Source organism: Atractosteus spatula, chromosome 1, assembly GCF_055471065.1.
Source record: "Atractosteus spatula isolate fAtrSpa1 chromosome 1, fAtrSpa1.hap1, whole genome shotgun sequence".
Lineage (NCBI taxonomy): Eukaryota > Metazoa > Chordata > Actinopteri > Semionotiformes > Lepisosteidae > Atractosteus > Atractosteus spatula.
Genome location: NC_142706.1, coordinates 53,266,249 through 53,278,930, shown reverse-complemented (window position 1 = coordinate 53,278,930; position 12,682 = coordinate 53,266,249). Strand labels below are relative to the sequence as shown.

The 12,682-nt window shown below is 35.8% G+C and overlaps 1 protein-coding gene across 1 annotated transcript in view; it reads left to right on the top strand.

Moving 5' to 3' along the window:
• LOC148841269 (uncharacterized) overlaps positions 1-12,682 on the top strand; it is a 92,069-nt gene that overhangs the window by 53,576 nt on the left and 25,811 nt on the right. Inside the window, exons 11-15 of the mRNA XM_088924352.1 lie at positions 3,990-4,153; positions 6,148-6,294; positions 6,634-6,823; positions 7,278-7,422; positions 7,589-7,723. Coding sequence (XP_088780478.1) covers positions 3,990-4,153; positions 6,148-6,294; positions 6,634-6,823; positions 7,278-7,422; positions 7,589-7,723 — 781 coding nt within the window. The remainder of the gene's footprint in view (positions 1-3,989; positions 4,154-6,147; positions 6,295-6,633; positions 6,824-7,277; positions 7,423-7,588; positions 7,724-12,682) is intronic.

Genomic DNA, 12,682 nt, shown 5'->3' with positions numbered 1-12,682 from the left:
CCTGAAAGAAAGAAGCAGACATAGCAGGAGCAGAGCTGCATGTTTTCCAATGAAGAGTTTGAGGTTGAACGGGCAAGAAAGCAACTACAGTCATGGCTTGTAAGAGATAAATGTGATACAGTAAAAGTCAATTTTTAGTAATACTGAATGTGAAACATCTGTTTCTCACAAGACACAAAACTCTGAATGCTAGAAAAGGTCTGTAGCCAGGGAGCATTTATTGTATATGTAGGGGGAGTAAGAACAAAGTTATAATTTGACCTTCCCCAAAATTTATGTTAAATAAACACCATATATTTATACAGCTTTAATCTGAACCTATTTCATAGAAATCCTTCTCACACAACAAAAGGATATAAGACTATAACTACTGATCATAATTTGTGCTTTGTTTTAAAAAACATCTAGATCAGGGGTGTCAAACATATGGCCAGGTCTGACGTGCTAAGTTGTTTGTTTGGCCTATGTGGCAGTTGTGGTCAGGGCCATTAACTGGTATTTTGTGTCTTTGCCTACACAAAAAGCATGAACACTTGGTAGTGTGTCTGAAACTGTCACACATACTGTTCCTTGCGCACTCTGTGGTTGTCAACCATTATCTTATCACAGCGCCCCTAATTGATGAGATCACAGAATTGGACAAGGGGTTATTTTTGACTCTGAGAGACCCATGCACACACTTCCAATAAACTTTTTCTCTAAATTTTGTAACAAGCTCAGGAACTGGACCTAGTATCTAGTGTTTTTATGGTCTCAATGTGGTATTTTTAACATAGTAATCAGGACATTGTAATTTTGTTTGACAATAAAAATAAAATATTGTTCTGTGGAGAAGTGGAGACATTGGTTATTCTTGTAGAAGGGGATGGAAAGCTGATGAGCTATGTTTGATTTGTACAACAGGCAACTGCTTCCCAAAGATCAATTGTATTAGCTGTAGAAGTTACTTTTTTGCTTCTTCTTGCTAATAACTAACAGATAGTGTTCGGCATTTCGGTTTATTTCTTGTCATGCAATGTCCCTTTTACCAATTCTATTTCAAAGTCTAAATACTGAAACTGCTAATTATGAAACAAGACAAGCTACTTTTCATTAATTATTACATATTAGTTTTATCCGTACCTCAAGTCCCTAGTTCAAAGGTAATGCAGCTCACTATTCCTAAATATAAGATATAATCCTATGTATAATATTTGCACTCTAATCCCACAGTTTCCTGATTGACACATACGTACTGTATACACCCATCACTTGGTTTTAGTTTTTTATTTCCTCAAAACTGTAATGTGAAATGTTGTATAATGAAAATGAATCCCCTTCCTTTATTTGTAAAAGCTTATGACTCATTCTTGATATCTAGGAAATTACACAGTATTACTCATTGTTACAAAATTGTCAAAATAAGAACACCATTGTGTATCTACGATAGATATTTATCCAATTTTACAGTACAGTAGTTAACAAGAAAAAAATTGTAAAATGGCACAGCTCAGCTATGTTCAAAGCAATGCAAATGCTTTTTTGACAGCTTACCATTATCATGCTTTTCAAGTTTTACATACAGGGGAAATAATGACCTTATTTTCTTTGATTTTGCAACACTAGAAGTATTTGCAACATACTTTACCAAATTGATTTTAAAATAAAACCATAAAAATCACTAAATGAGATAGAATGGAAGTAGCATAAAAGCAGCAACAATTCATAAATCAAGTTATAATACAATTTATTTACTGTATATTATACTGTATATAAATATAGTTTAATATATGTATTATTATACTGTAAGTTTATGTAATGTACAATTATCATAAATATGATATTTTAGCACTTTCGGGTTCACGTGGGTATGTGCTCTCACCCCTGCCACCTCAGGTAGATCCTCCCTTCAGCTCAGCTGGCTGGTTCCCTGTTAAGTGACGCCAGAGGCCCGGGTTCAAGTCCCCAGCGGTGGGGGGGCCAACCTGAGGCAGCAGTGGTGAGGGCGCATACCCATGTGAACCCAAAAGCGCTACAATATTTTAATTAATTGTGGTTAATAGTGATATAAACATCCCATACTCAAAATATAATAAGTAACTGATGCTAAATTGCAGTGAAAATGCAATGATTGCTTATGAATACTGAAGGGGGTGTATGTTGTTGAAACATAAAAGCCCAAAACACAAAACAGTGCTGTAGCGTATACACTGTAGCTTGTAATAAAAAAAGAGGCAAAATCAACCCAGCTGTGCCTCCTAATGTTATATAGAAAACCAAGTTCTCTTTTCCCAAAACCCAAAGTTTCAAACCCACAAAATATATTTTCTCTAGGAAATATTAAAAAACACCTCAAATGCATGGAAACCAATCTCTCTTCACTCATACAATTGTCCTACAATCTTGTTAGATTCAGAACAAATATTTCACAATTTAAAAAGAAATAGTTTCAAATAAAACTACACACTGGAGAGATCTCAATAAAGACAATTACAGCCTAAATCTACCAGTTGAACAGGCCTACTCTCACCACATAAAACCACTTTCGGACCAGAAGGTCAATATGACAATCTTTCAAAACTAACACAGCAACCAGGCTTACCCCTTACAGCCCAAAACAATTGGCAAAAAGATGTTTCTCTAGGTACAAGCAGCTTGTCCTAGTAGAAAACCAAAGAAAAACAAAACCAAGAAATGTTTTCGTTTTCAGGTCTGCATATGCTTGTACGAAGTACTGTAAATGTACCTTCCTAAATGTACATCTCTATATCCTCACAGTTTTGCCTAACACTAATGAAATCAGCATTGTTGGTGGCAAATTTTAAGGAATCAATTAACTGATGCTCGTTGCAAAATGTGTGTAGAGGAGCAGTGTACAAGGCATGAATTAGATTGACAGAGTAGGAAGGAAAAAGGAAGCACACCACAACACGTACTGTAGCATTTTCCATGGGTTGCCACACTAATGAAATTACAGCAGCTGGTGGTAAACTTACTGTGGCCCCTATGCTTGTCCCTGTTAGAGTGCAAATAACTAATACAATATATAATCCTATTTAACTGTCATGCCAAATAATTTGAGAATTTATTGTATCATGTAATCCACTTAAATGGAGGTTCTTAACAGAGGTTCAAGGGGAATGACAATAACCAAGTCTTTCAGCCCTTTCTATTCTAAATCATAAACATTCCTAACGTAGTTTCTTAAAGATACTGTATACTGTATATAACAAGCAAACTCCCTGCTTTCTACAGTACGTTTTCCAAACTTTGCCCCATGAATCCCTCTTCATTTCCAATGTACACCTTTGCTGCTACCCCTTTGTTAACTCCTCACTCTGCATGGGGGTCCCAGACTCCTAGTCCTATGGCTAGAGGGCTGGCCGTCTGCCAAGCTTGCTTTGAAAAAAATGTTTTTATGCAAGTGATCACTAAACATCCTCTAACACTTTTAATTTTTTGGTGTCATTAGCCCTTGCAAAAGTAACTTTAAATAAATATCTGGCCCACTATAACAAATTAGTTTGACACCTGTGATCAAGATGAAGAACCTTAATGGAGGACACTGCTTTTGCAATTTCAGAACATTAGTTTTCTGATGTTTTCATAGAACTATTAATAACCAATTGGGAGTATTATGTAAAATGCTGTAAAGTATATAATTATTGTATATGATTTTTTAATTTTCTTTATTTACCATTAATAGTTTATTTATAGGCACTTTTTACACATGGATTTTTAAATGAATGTTCTGTATGTAATTACATATGATAATTATGGTAATAACCAGCTTTTGGTTTTTATTCAACAGTATTGTCATGTTTTAGTTCAAAATAGTCAGTCACTGTTATGGACCTACTGTACCAAACAGTTACAATGTTGGACATTTCCTACAGTATCCAATGTTGTTGAGTAGCTTTAATATTCATATTTAATATACTGTATATTAAAGATAAGTATGTTAAGCTATCAATTAATGTTAAGATGCCTTAATGGTGATTTTTTTTTAGGATACGCAGTTAAAAGTAATAATGCTAAATGAAAACACTGTTTCAAGTGTGAATAGCAAATGCATTTTCGAAGAGTCTGGTACTCCTGGGGCAGAAAAGATGACCATTTCTGAAAACAGGCACCTGCCACTAGAGAAGAAAGAACAAACATTCACTCTCCAGAGGTAAAAGTGAAAATGTTTTTTTTTTGTTATACTGAGGTATTACTACAGTAAAGTGTTTAATTATGGCTTTGTCTAGTTTCAGCTTTTCATCATTTTGGAGCTAATGTATGATTAAAAAGTTGGCAAAATGCTATACATGCTCCAGGGAGAACTCTTCCTCAGAGAAATAATTGGACTTGATGAAGCAGACTTCAGTAGTTTGTATCTGGGTCATGTTTCTGAGCACAAATGGCAGAGCACCAGTACGACAGGATAGAATTTAGCTGGCCAGGGCTTTCTCTCAGCTTTCCAGCAAACAGCATTTCCCATGATTTGCTGGGTGCCTACAGGCTTACAGTGACATCAGTGAGAGATGTGCAGGTCTAGCTTTTAACTTCTCTGTCAGGTATTACAAATCTTGCAACATGTCAAATAATTATTTTGTAGGTGGGTGTCTACATGTCTCATTCTCTGTGGAAGTACAGGGGTTGTCATCAGAAATTTCTAATTGGGATGTACAGTATATACATCTAATTGTACTGTGCAATACCAGAGCAAAGAAGTGGGCAGGTTATTAAAAATTACAGGGTGCTTCTCACAAAGAGTAGGGGTGTTACTTGTAAAGCACTTTGAGTGGAGTGTACAGAAAAGTGCTACAGTATACAGTATAATAATTATTAAAATTGCATTACATGTAATCATGCAAATGGAACATTCTGAACGCAGTATCACCATTCTCATTTGTTTTATTTTTTAACAGATTTTTTGGTTTGCTTTTATTGATGTATGTTTAACATACGGTAAATTACTTGTACATTCACCCATCAAACAGGTTAATGTTGCAATTATTCATAAAACCACCAAGATTACTTGTACAGGATGGAAATAAGGGATTTAATTCTGCTGTAGGATATCCAAGACTCTTTCACATGTTTCTTGCATCCAGATGGCTTAACAGAGCATGCTTTTGTTTCTGTACAGGAAAAGGTAAATACAGGAAAATACATTTTAAAATTTCCATTACTGTATATTTAATTCCATTGCATGTTTTTCTCAGTCACAGAACTAATTCTTCCCACATAACAACCCCTTCCAACATACAACATTTATGTCAACTTTTTTTAAATCAATACAGATTTAATATAGAAATAATTTAGTTTTTGTATGTATTAATTGACTTTTCATTACACAATTCATTTAAAACATTTTTGGATAAATGTAAATATTTTATAATTTTTTTTCAGATTTCTATCATATTCTTGGTACTGCATCAATAGACCTACTGTTTTGTTCCATCTGTAAAATCATTGAAACTTTACATTTTTTTATCAGTGTCTGAGGTGGAGTTAAAAACTAGCATCAAATTGTAAAAATATAGTACCCTACTTTTTATGTTGTAGGCTTTGTTTTCATACTTATTCACATTTTTATTTTGTAAAAACACATCTGGCAACATTGCAGTATATACTGTATGTGTTCTATTTGACAAGTATACCACTGAAGTAGTAAAAATGTAACAGATTTAATTTTTAGAACACATCACATGCTTTCCCTCTTCCTTCTTAATACCCCTTGATACCCCTATTAATAATAATGGTATTTCAGTAGATTTACAAGATTTGCAGTAACTAAAAAACAATAGATCATTACAACATCCTGTGCACGCAAAACATATACAGGATAAATAGGCTGAATGGCCTCCTATCATTAATAACCTTTCTTAAGTTCTTACATACACATAGTAAGTAATAAAACTTGTAGTATTTTGCCATTACCACTCCTCCCAAAATTATTTTGGTTAGTTTCATAAAACCTCAGTTAACAGATTACTGCTGATTCTGCAAATTATGTAGTTTGCAGTTTTTCCAAGCCTGTCAAGCCTTTCAGTGCTACTGATTTTAGCTGAGGAAAATCTTTGCTGTTTTTGCTTCACTGCCCTGAGTATTCTTGTATTCTCTAAAAGCCGTTTGATTGTTTTTGAAAGCTTGTCGTGGTGTCGGGATATTTTCCTTTAGGAGCTTGAAGGCGCACAGATGGCAGCTTTCCTCTATTTATAACAGAAGACAGAATGGGGAGCTAAGGGAGTGGATGGATATTGTAAAGGAAGAGAAGATGCTTGATAACACTCGCAGGCAAGAACAGAGAAAAAAAACACAGCAAATGTATGCAGTTTTAATCCATTGACAGTGATCTTGATTTACTTCATAACCTACATGCACCTATCCTAACATCATTAAATGGTACTTCACTTTCCACAAAAACATTTTCAAGGTTTTAGTTTAGTACTATTAAGAGAATTCCTCAATTATTATTAATAGAGAATGAGTGGAAAATGCACTTGAATTTTAACCTTTTTACCTTCAGGAGAAAAGAAAATGTATTTCCACCTACTCTCATTATACTGACTTTTTATGTATTACATTCACTGCCTTTTATTTAAGAATGGTAAACATTTTTAAGGTTACTAACATAACCTTTATCTGCTTAAATTACTGCTTTAGGCTTCAGCATTTCAGACAAATAACAAAGGAAAGGCTGAAGAGAGTTGGTCCTCATCTCGAGGTCTATGATGCCTTTCATCCAAAGAGAACTGGACCTACCAGTCGAGATTTTAAAAGAGCTGCAATTTGTATTCAGAAGCACATTCGTGGTTGGCTAACACGAGCACAACTCAACAGGATTCGGGCAAAGGCAATGATTTAATCTCCTAGCTTCTGTCACTATCTCATGTTCTATCTCATGTTTTACCTTTGTGTCACTATCTCTTTTAGTGCTGAAGCAGAAAAAAAGACTAGTGTTTGAGTATTTTGTTTCCCTAAAAATACTTTTATTACAATGTGACACTCACCCAACTACTGGTACAAATTAAACGTCTGACAAGTAAAACAATACTATCTTGTAGTAGACCCACAAGGAAGAGAAACATACTGGATTTAAGTTCATTAGGAAGCTTCCTATGTATGTGTACAATGGGTTGTAAAGTCCTCTATATTAAAATATTTTATGCCATAAATGTTTCTTTACAAATATATGTTGTTAAACTAAATATTTTACTTTTTAGGAATATTATAAATGTGTTTACAGTTCTTTTTAGTCCAGAAACATTTTGTATAGTCTAAATATTTTTTCAAATCTGTTTTTGCAGGCCCTTAGTCATGGACCATCTCTTACAGTTGTTGTGAAGGAATACTATCAAATGATGCGGAAATTGAAAAGACGCTTTGGTATTAAAAAACTCTCTGTGCCACTTGTGTACATGGAACTGGAACAATGGCTGGATAGAAAAACAAGTAAGTATCAAATAAGGTTTTCCACAACACTTCTCAGACAAGCTGTTGAATTATAATAAAGCTTCCCATAGTCATAGAAAGTTGAATAATTGGGATATCATCTGACAATGCAAATTATTTAGATTTGTATGTTTAAAATTATGTTTACTCTTCTCCTTTCATCAAGTGTATGAACAGATGTTTGCAAAAAGGGAGTTTTGGAAAGAGATGGACAAAAATGAATTGCCTAATTTCTTCAGAGACTGTGGCCATTTCCCCTCAGCGCAAGACATTGAAAACACATGGTCTTTGATAAATCACGGTACGTAATTCACTGACTTCTACCATTAAGGGAACAGGCCATATCGGTCTTGCTGTAGCAATATTGCAAGTTTTATATTTTGTACATTTAAGAAATATACTCCAATGCACATGTCCTTTTCTGGAAGGATTTTAAAAATCTTCCAATATCTTTTCTGTTTCTGTTACTTTGCAAACCTCTGTACCCCAGTCATTACCCTTAAAACTACTGTATGGCTTTTTTACCTATTTTTGTGTTTTCTTAGTCAGACTGGTGAGCCAAAGTTCTAGAATTAATTTGCAAAAATGCTCTTATTGCATAAATATTTTTTCTACCTAATGCATTTAATTGACTATGATTTATTATCATGGTTTAGTTAAGGGGGTATGTTATTACTAAAGAAAATTTTAAAAAAGATACACAAATACCAGAAGAGTGCTGTAATTTGCTCTTTTATTTGTTATGGGACAAAGTGTCTGTCAACAGAAACACAGTTTGGGTAGCATTTACTGTATAGTTTTACAGTATACAGTATACTATATTATACAGTATAGTATATTCAGTATATCCCTGAATGTTTTTGAAAGCTCCACAGACTTCAGGTTAAACCTTTTTTTACTAAAAGAGAGACCTTACTGTTATTGTGAACCATTTTTACACACAGCTAGAGGCCATACAACTACTTCTGTAACTAATCAAAGTATTTTATGCAACAGAACTAACTAAGGTTTAACTAAGACAGTTGAATAATTAAGCAATACACATATTTTAGCATTCGCAATTTGGGTTGTTTTTGTTGATGTTTAACTTCTTTCACCCATAAATGTGATGAATTTGTGAGTTCAACTTTGATTAAAATATTAGTAGTACCCATTGACTGGTAAGTTCCTAATGTAGTACTGAAGAACCAGAATCCAGAAGAACTGTGACATAACTGAATAAAGTAGACCAATAAATAGCTACTTTCACATTAGTCTATAAGTCTAACTACTATTAAGTTTATGGAAACAATTTATAGAAGTAAATAAGAGGATCACGTATGTGGGAATTAGAGTCTGGGGAATAATCAGCATGTATTTATATAAGGTAAGTCTTGCCTAACCAATTTACTAGAGCTCTTTGAACAAACATAAACAGTAATGGATACACACAGAGCATATGATATGATGTACTTGGGATTTCAGAAGGTTTTTGACAAAATTCCTCATAAAAAATGATTCTCAAATTAAGGTTGGTAGACATTTAAGAAAACCTTTTGGTTGGGATTGTGATTGAGAATTGGATTATATTTAATTAAACAGAATATACAGTAGCTATCAAGTGAATGTTCAAATGGGGTGAAGTAATTAGTTTGCTACAGGGATCTAAATTAACATCACTGTTCTTCTTGATTTATTTCAATTTAGATGTGGTACTGTATATTCAGTAAACTATTCAGGTTGGCAGATTATACCAAATAAGGAGGATTAGCAAATAGTAGAAGAAGGGTAGAAGAGTAGAAGAGTGGGCAAACACCTGACAGATTATGTTTTATGAAGGAAAATGCAAGGTTTTACAAACTTGTGGCAAAAAGTAAAAAGGGAAGCACTGAGCAAGAAGAAGCTAATATTGAAAAAGGTTTTTATGTTTACATCTTCTAGACAATGTGGTTAAGCATTTAGAAAAGCAAACAGAATGTTAAGATATGTGGTTAACAGCTCTGCTTAATTAGTGCCAGAGCTTGCAGGTTTAGAGAAACTTTAGGCAGTTCACACTCCTGGACCTCTAGGCATAATACTGGCACCTTCACATGTCATGAAAAATGTATTTGATGCACTTAAAATAAGAAAAAAAAAGAATAGCCTTAAAGCATAAAACAAAACAACCCTGGATGTGGAGTCTCATGATTTGCTTTGAAAAAACAGCAAGAGGCCCTTTGTAAAAAGATTGTGGAACACGCCCAAGCCATGATGCATTTAGTCACATTTATAATTTTGGAAAAAGATCGAGCACATTTTAGTGCAGACCATCCTTACTTATCAGTCTGAAGTTATATCCACCACAGCCAGAGAATTCTGCATAGTTTACATAAAGTCTAAAGTCATAGAGCCACCTATTGCTTTGAACACAATTCTCAGAATTCGAATGGGATAGATTTGCATAACTTGGTCCCACCTTGGGTATCCATGGCAACGTTGCAGACCTGGTGGTAGAAAACATTATAGAAAATGTACTCAGGGTGCAAAATAATTTAGTCTAATAATGATGTGGGTTGGGGGACTCGGTATTGGGCGTTGTTAAATGGAAGTTTTTATAACCGAATTATAACTGAATTCCCAAAGTTCACTATATACTATACATCTCAAACAAACACCTCTTCACATTTTGTCTCATTTTAATCTACACATGGATCGTGCTCCAAACAACAAAGACAGGAGGAAAGAAAACATATTTTGCCCTTTTCTCATTTTTCTCATTGGGGAAAAAATTTGAACAACCAAAAAGACAGAAGGAAAGCTTCTACATATTTCTCTGTGTAACTTTTCAAAACAGACCAACAAAACAACTTAAAAGGCAGAAGGGAAAAAAGTTTACTTCATCGCTGCACATTTCTAAATATTGTTCTTTTTTATGGATCTTCAGATCTGCTGATCTGACAAAGAACCTTAAGACCTGAACAAGAGTCTTTGGCTTCTCATAATCAGTGTCTGTCTGCCATGTGGCTCCCCTGCATCTCCCATTACTGCTGTTACTGACATCAAAAACTGGACTCTAGCAAGGTCCCACAGGACTCCCTGTAATCATTGAATTTCTTTCAAAATTAATACACTGAAGAAAGTTTTTTTTTCTCTTTCACCTCTCTGAGGTGCTTGACAAGTAAGCTTTAGTCATCCATCATATTTCCGCCTCCGGTGATGGTATCATCCAGCACACAATTAGACACACATTTACTGAAAGGATTCCCTTGGGATGCCCCTGCTGCTTCCCCCCACCCCCTGCAGCTTCCATTCCATCCTGGTCCCTGTTTCTGCTCTTAACATTCTCTTTTCATTACAATCTCTCTTTTTTCTTGCTAGTTTCTCTGCTATACCTGCTCTTGCTGTTCTAGTTTAACCTTTTTTCTGTGCTCTCTTCTGCTGCTATTCATGGCTCCCAACACTGAACAAACACAGCACCTTTGGTGCCTTTGGCCCTGGTTTCCTCCCTCTCAGCCCCTGCTGGTGTCACGATCGCAAACCCCTCCTCTTAACAGCGCTCCAGCCCTTCCTCATTTGCATCACTCCCGCCACCTGTTCCTTGTTTCTCTCTGGTTCAGTTCACCTTTATAAGCCAGGCACGCACCTTACTCGTGGCTCTGCATCTGATTTCCATATCGTGCGAGCCCGGGACCTGGTTGCGCCTGGCTCCGTCATGTTTTTAACTTCCTGCTCCTGTCCTTGTTCCCCCCGCCGGTCCCAATCCGGCACCTGATTTTAATCTCCTGTTTGGACGGATTTCTCAGCCTTGGACCTTTTGCTTTCATTTTTGGATTTCCCCTTTTGGATTTATTCTGAACTGTTCGCTTTGGCCACACCTCCCCGGATCACCAGCACCGTATGGACACACCCCCCTGTTCATCCCTGTTCCTGCATGACATTTCCCTAGTGTATTCCTTCCTCACTATTCTGGATTGTGTCGTCCGCATAGGGTCCGGAAAGAACTGTTCATTACAGCTGGTCCTGTTGCCATCTACTCTGCCCAAATCTCCCTGGGGTTCTCCCTCCGGTCAGTCAGCATGAGTTCTATAACTTTTCATATCTGTCATGTCATTCCTTCTATCTGTAACTCTGGCTTCCAAAATGGCCCAACACCTTTGGACCCTTTGGCCACAAGTTCCTCACTCTCATTTCCTGTTGCTGTCCAGAATCCTACCTCCAGCCCAGTCAGCAGGCATCCTACACATTTTAATGTCTGGCTTTCCTCCTGCTGCTACTACCCCGTATGTCCAACACAACCCAACACCTTTTATAACCTTGGCCTTGGGTTCCTCCCTTTTGGCCTTGCTGCTCCCGATGTTGCCTTCTTGGCCACAGGTCTACCAGGCATCCTATCTTCAGCTCAGACAGCAGACGTCCTACCATTGACATTTCCATGGCATCTCAACATTCAACATGAACCACTGATCACTTCCAACCAACCTTTTTGGTTGCTATGGAGTCTGTCGACGTTAATGGTTTACAGCATATTAACCTTCTGCACTATCTTCTATACTGCCTTCAGAAGTCTTGTGCATTTTTTTAATTATACCCAAACTTTATTTGCTGCATTTTTTTGAGGTTATAATTAGAGAGAAAAGTCCATTGTCTTTATTCAGATAATCTTAGAGTTATTAACATTTTCAAAAGAAGATCATCTGCCAAGCTCATCATGATATCCTTCTATCATTTCAAATGGTTTTCTATTACTAAATGATACTTAATTGTCACGGCTACTTAAATAGCATTGCTGATGCACCCTCTTGTTTCCAATTCATTAATGAGAAAGACCTCATCCTTTCCCAGAGCTGGTTCCTCTTTTAACTTTGGATAAATTTGGATACTGCGTATAAGGATTAACCCAAAACTTCTTAACTTACAGTTAAATTCTCAATAAACATTCGCAAAGCATTTAATTCTTAGATGTCATTATTTGTTGTGTTTTAGAGATCTGCGAGACCATTAGCACAGTGAGTGACATTGTATATGGATGTGATATCTATGGTAAAGATGAAACATTCATCCCTGAAGTTGAAAGCTGTCAAAATGCTGGAGAGTATGACTAGTTGTGGATACAACTTACAGTGGTGTGAAAAAGTGTTTGCCCCCTTCCTGATTTATTTTTTTGCATGTTTGTCACACTGAAATGTTTCAGATCATCAAACAAATTGAAATATTAGACAAAGATAACACAAGTAAACACAAAATGCAGTTTTTAAATGAAGGTTTTTATTATTAAGGGGAAAAAAAATCCAAACCTACATGG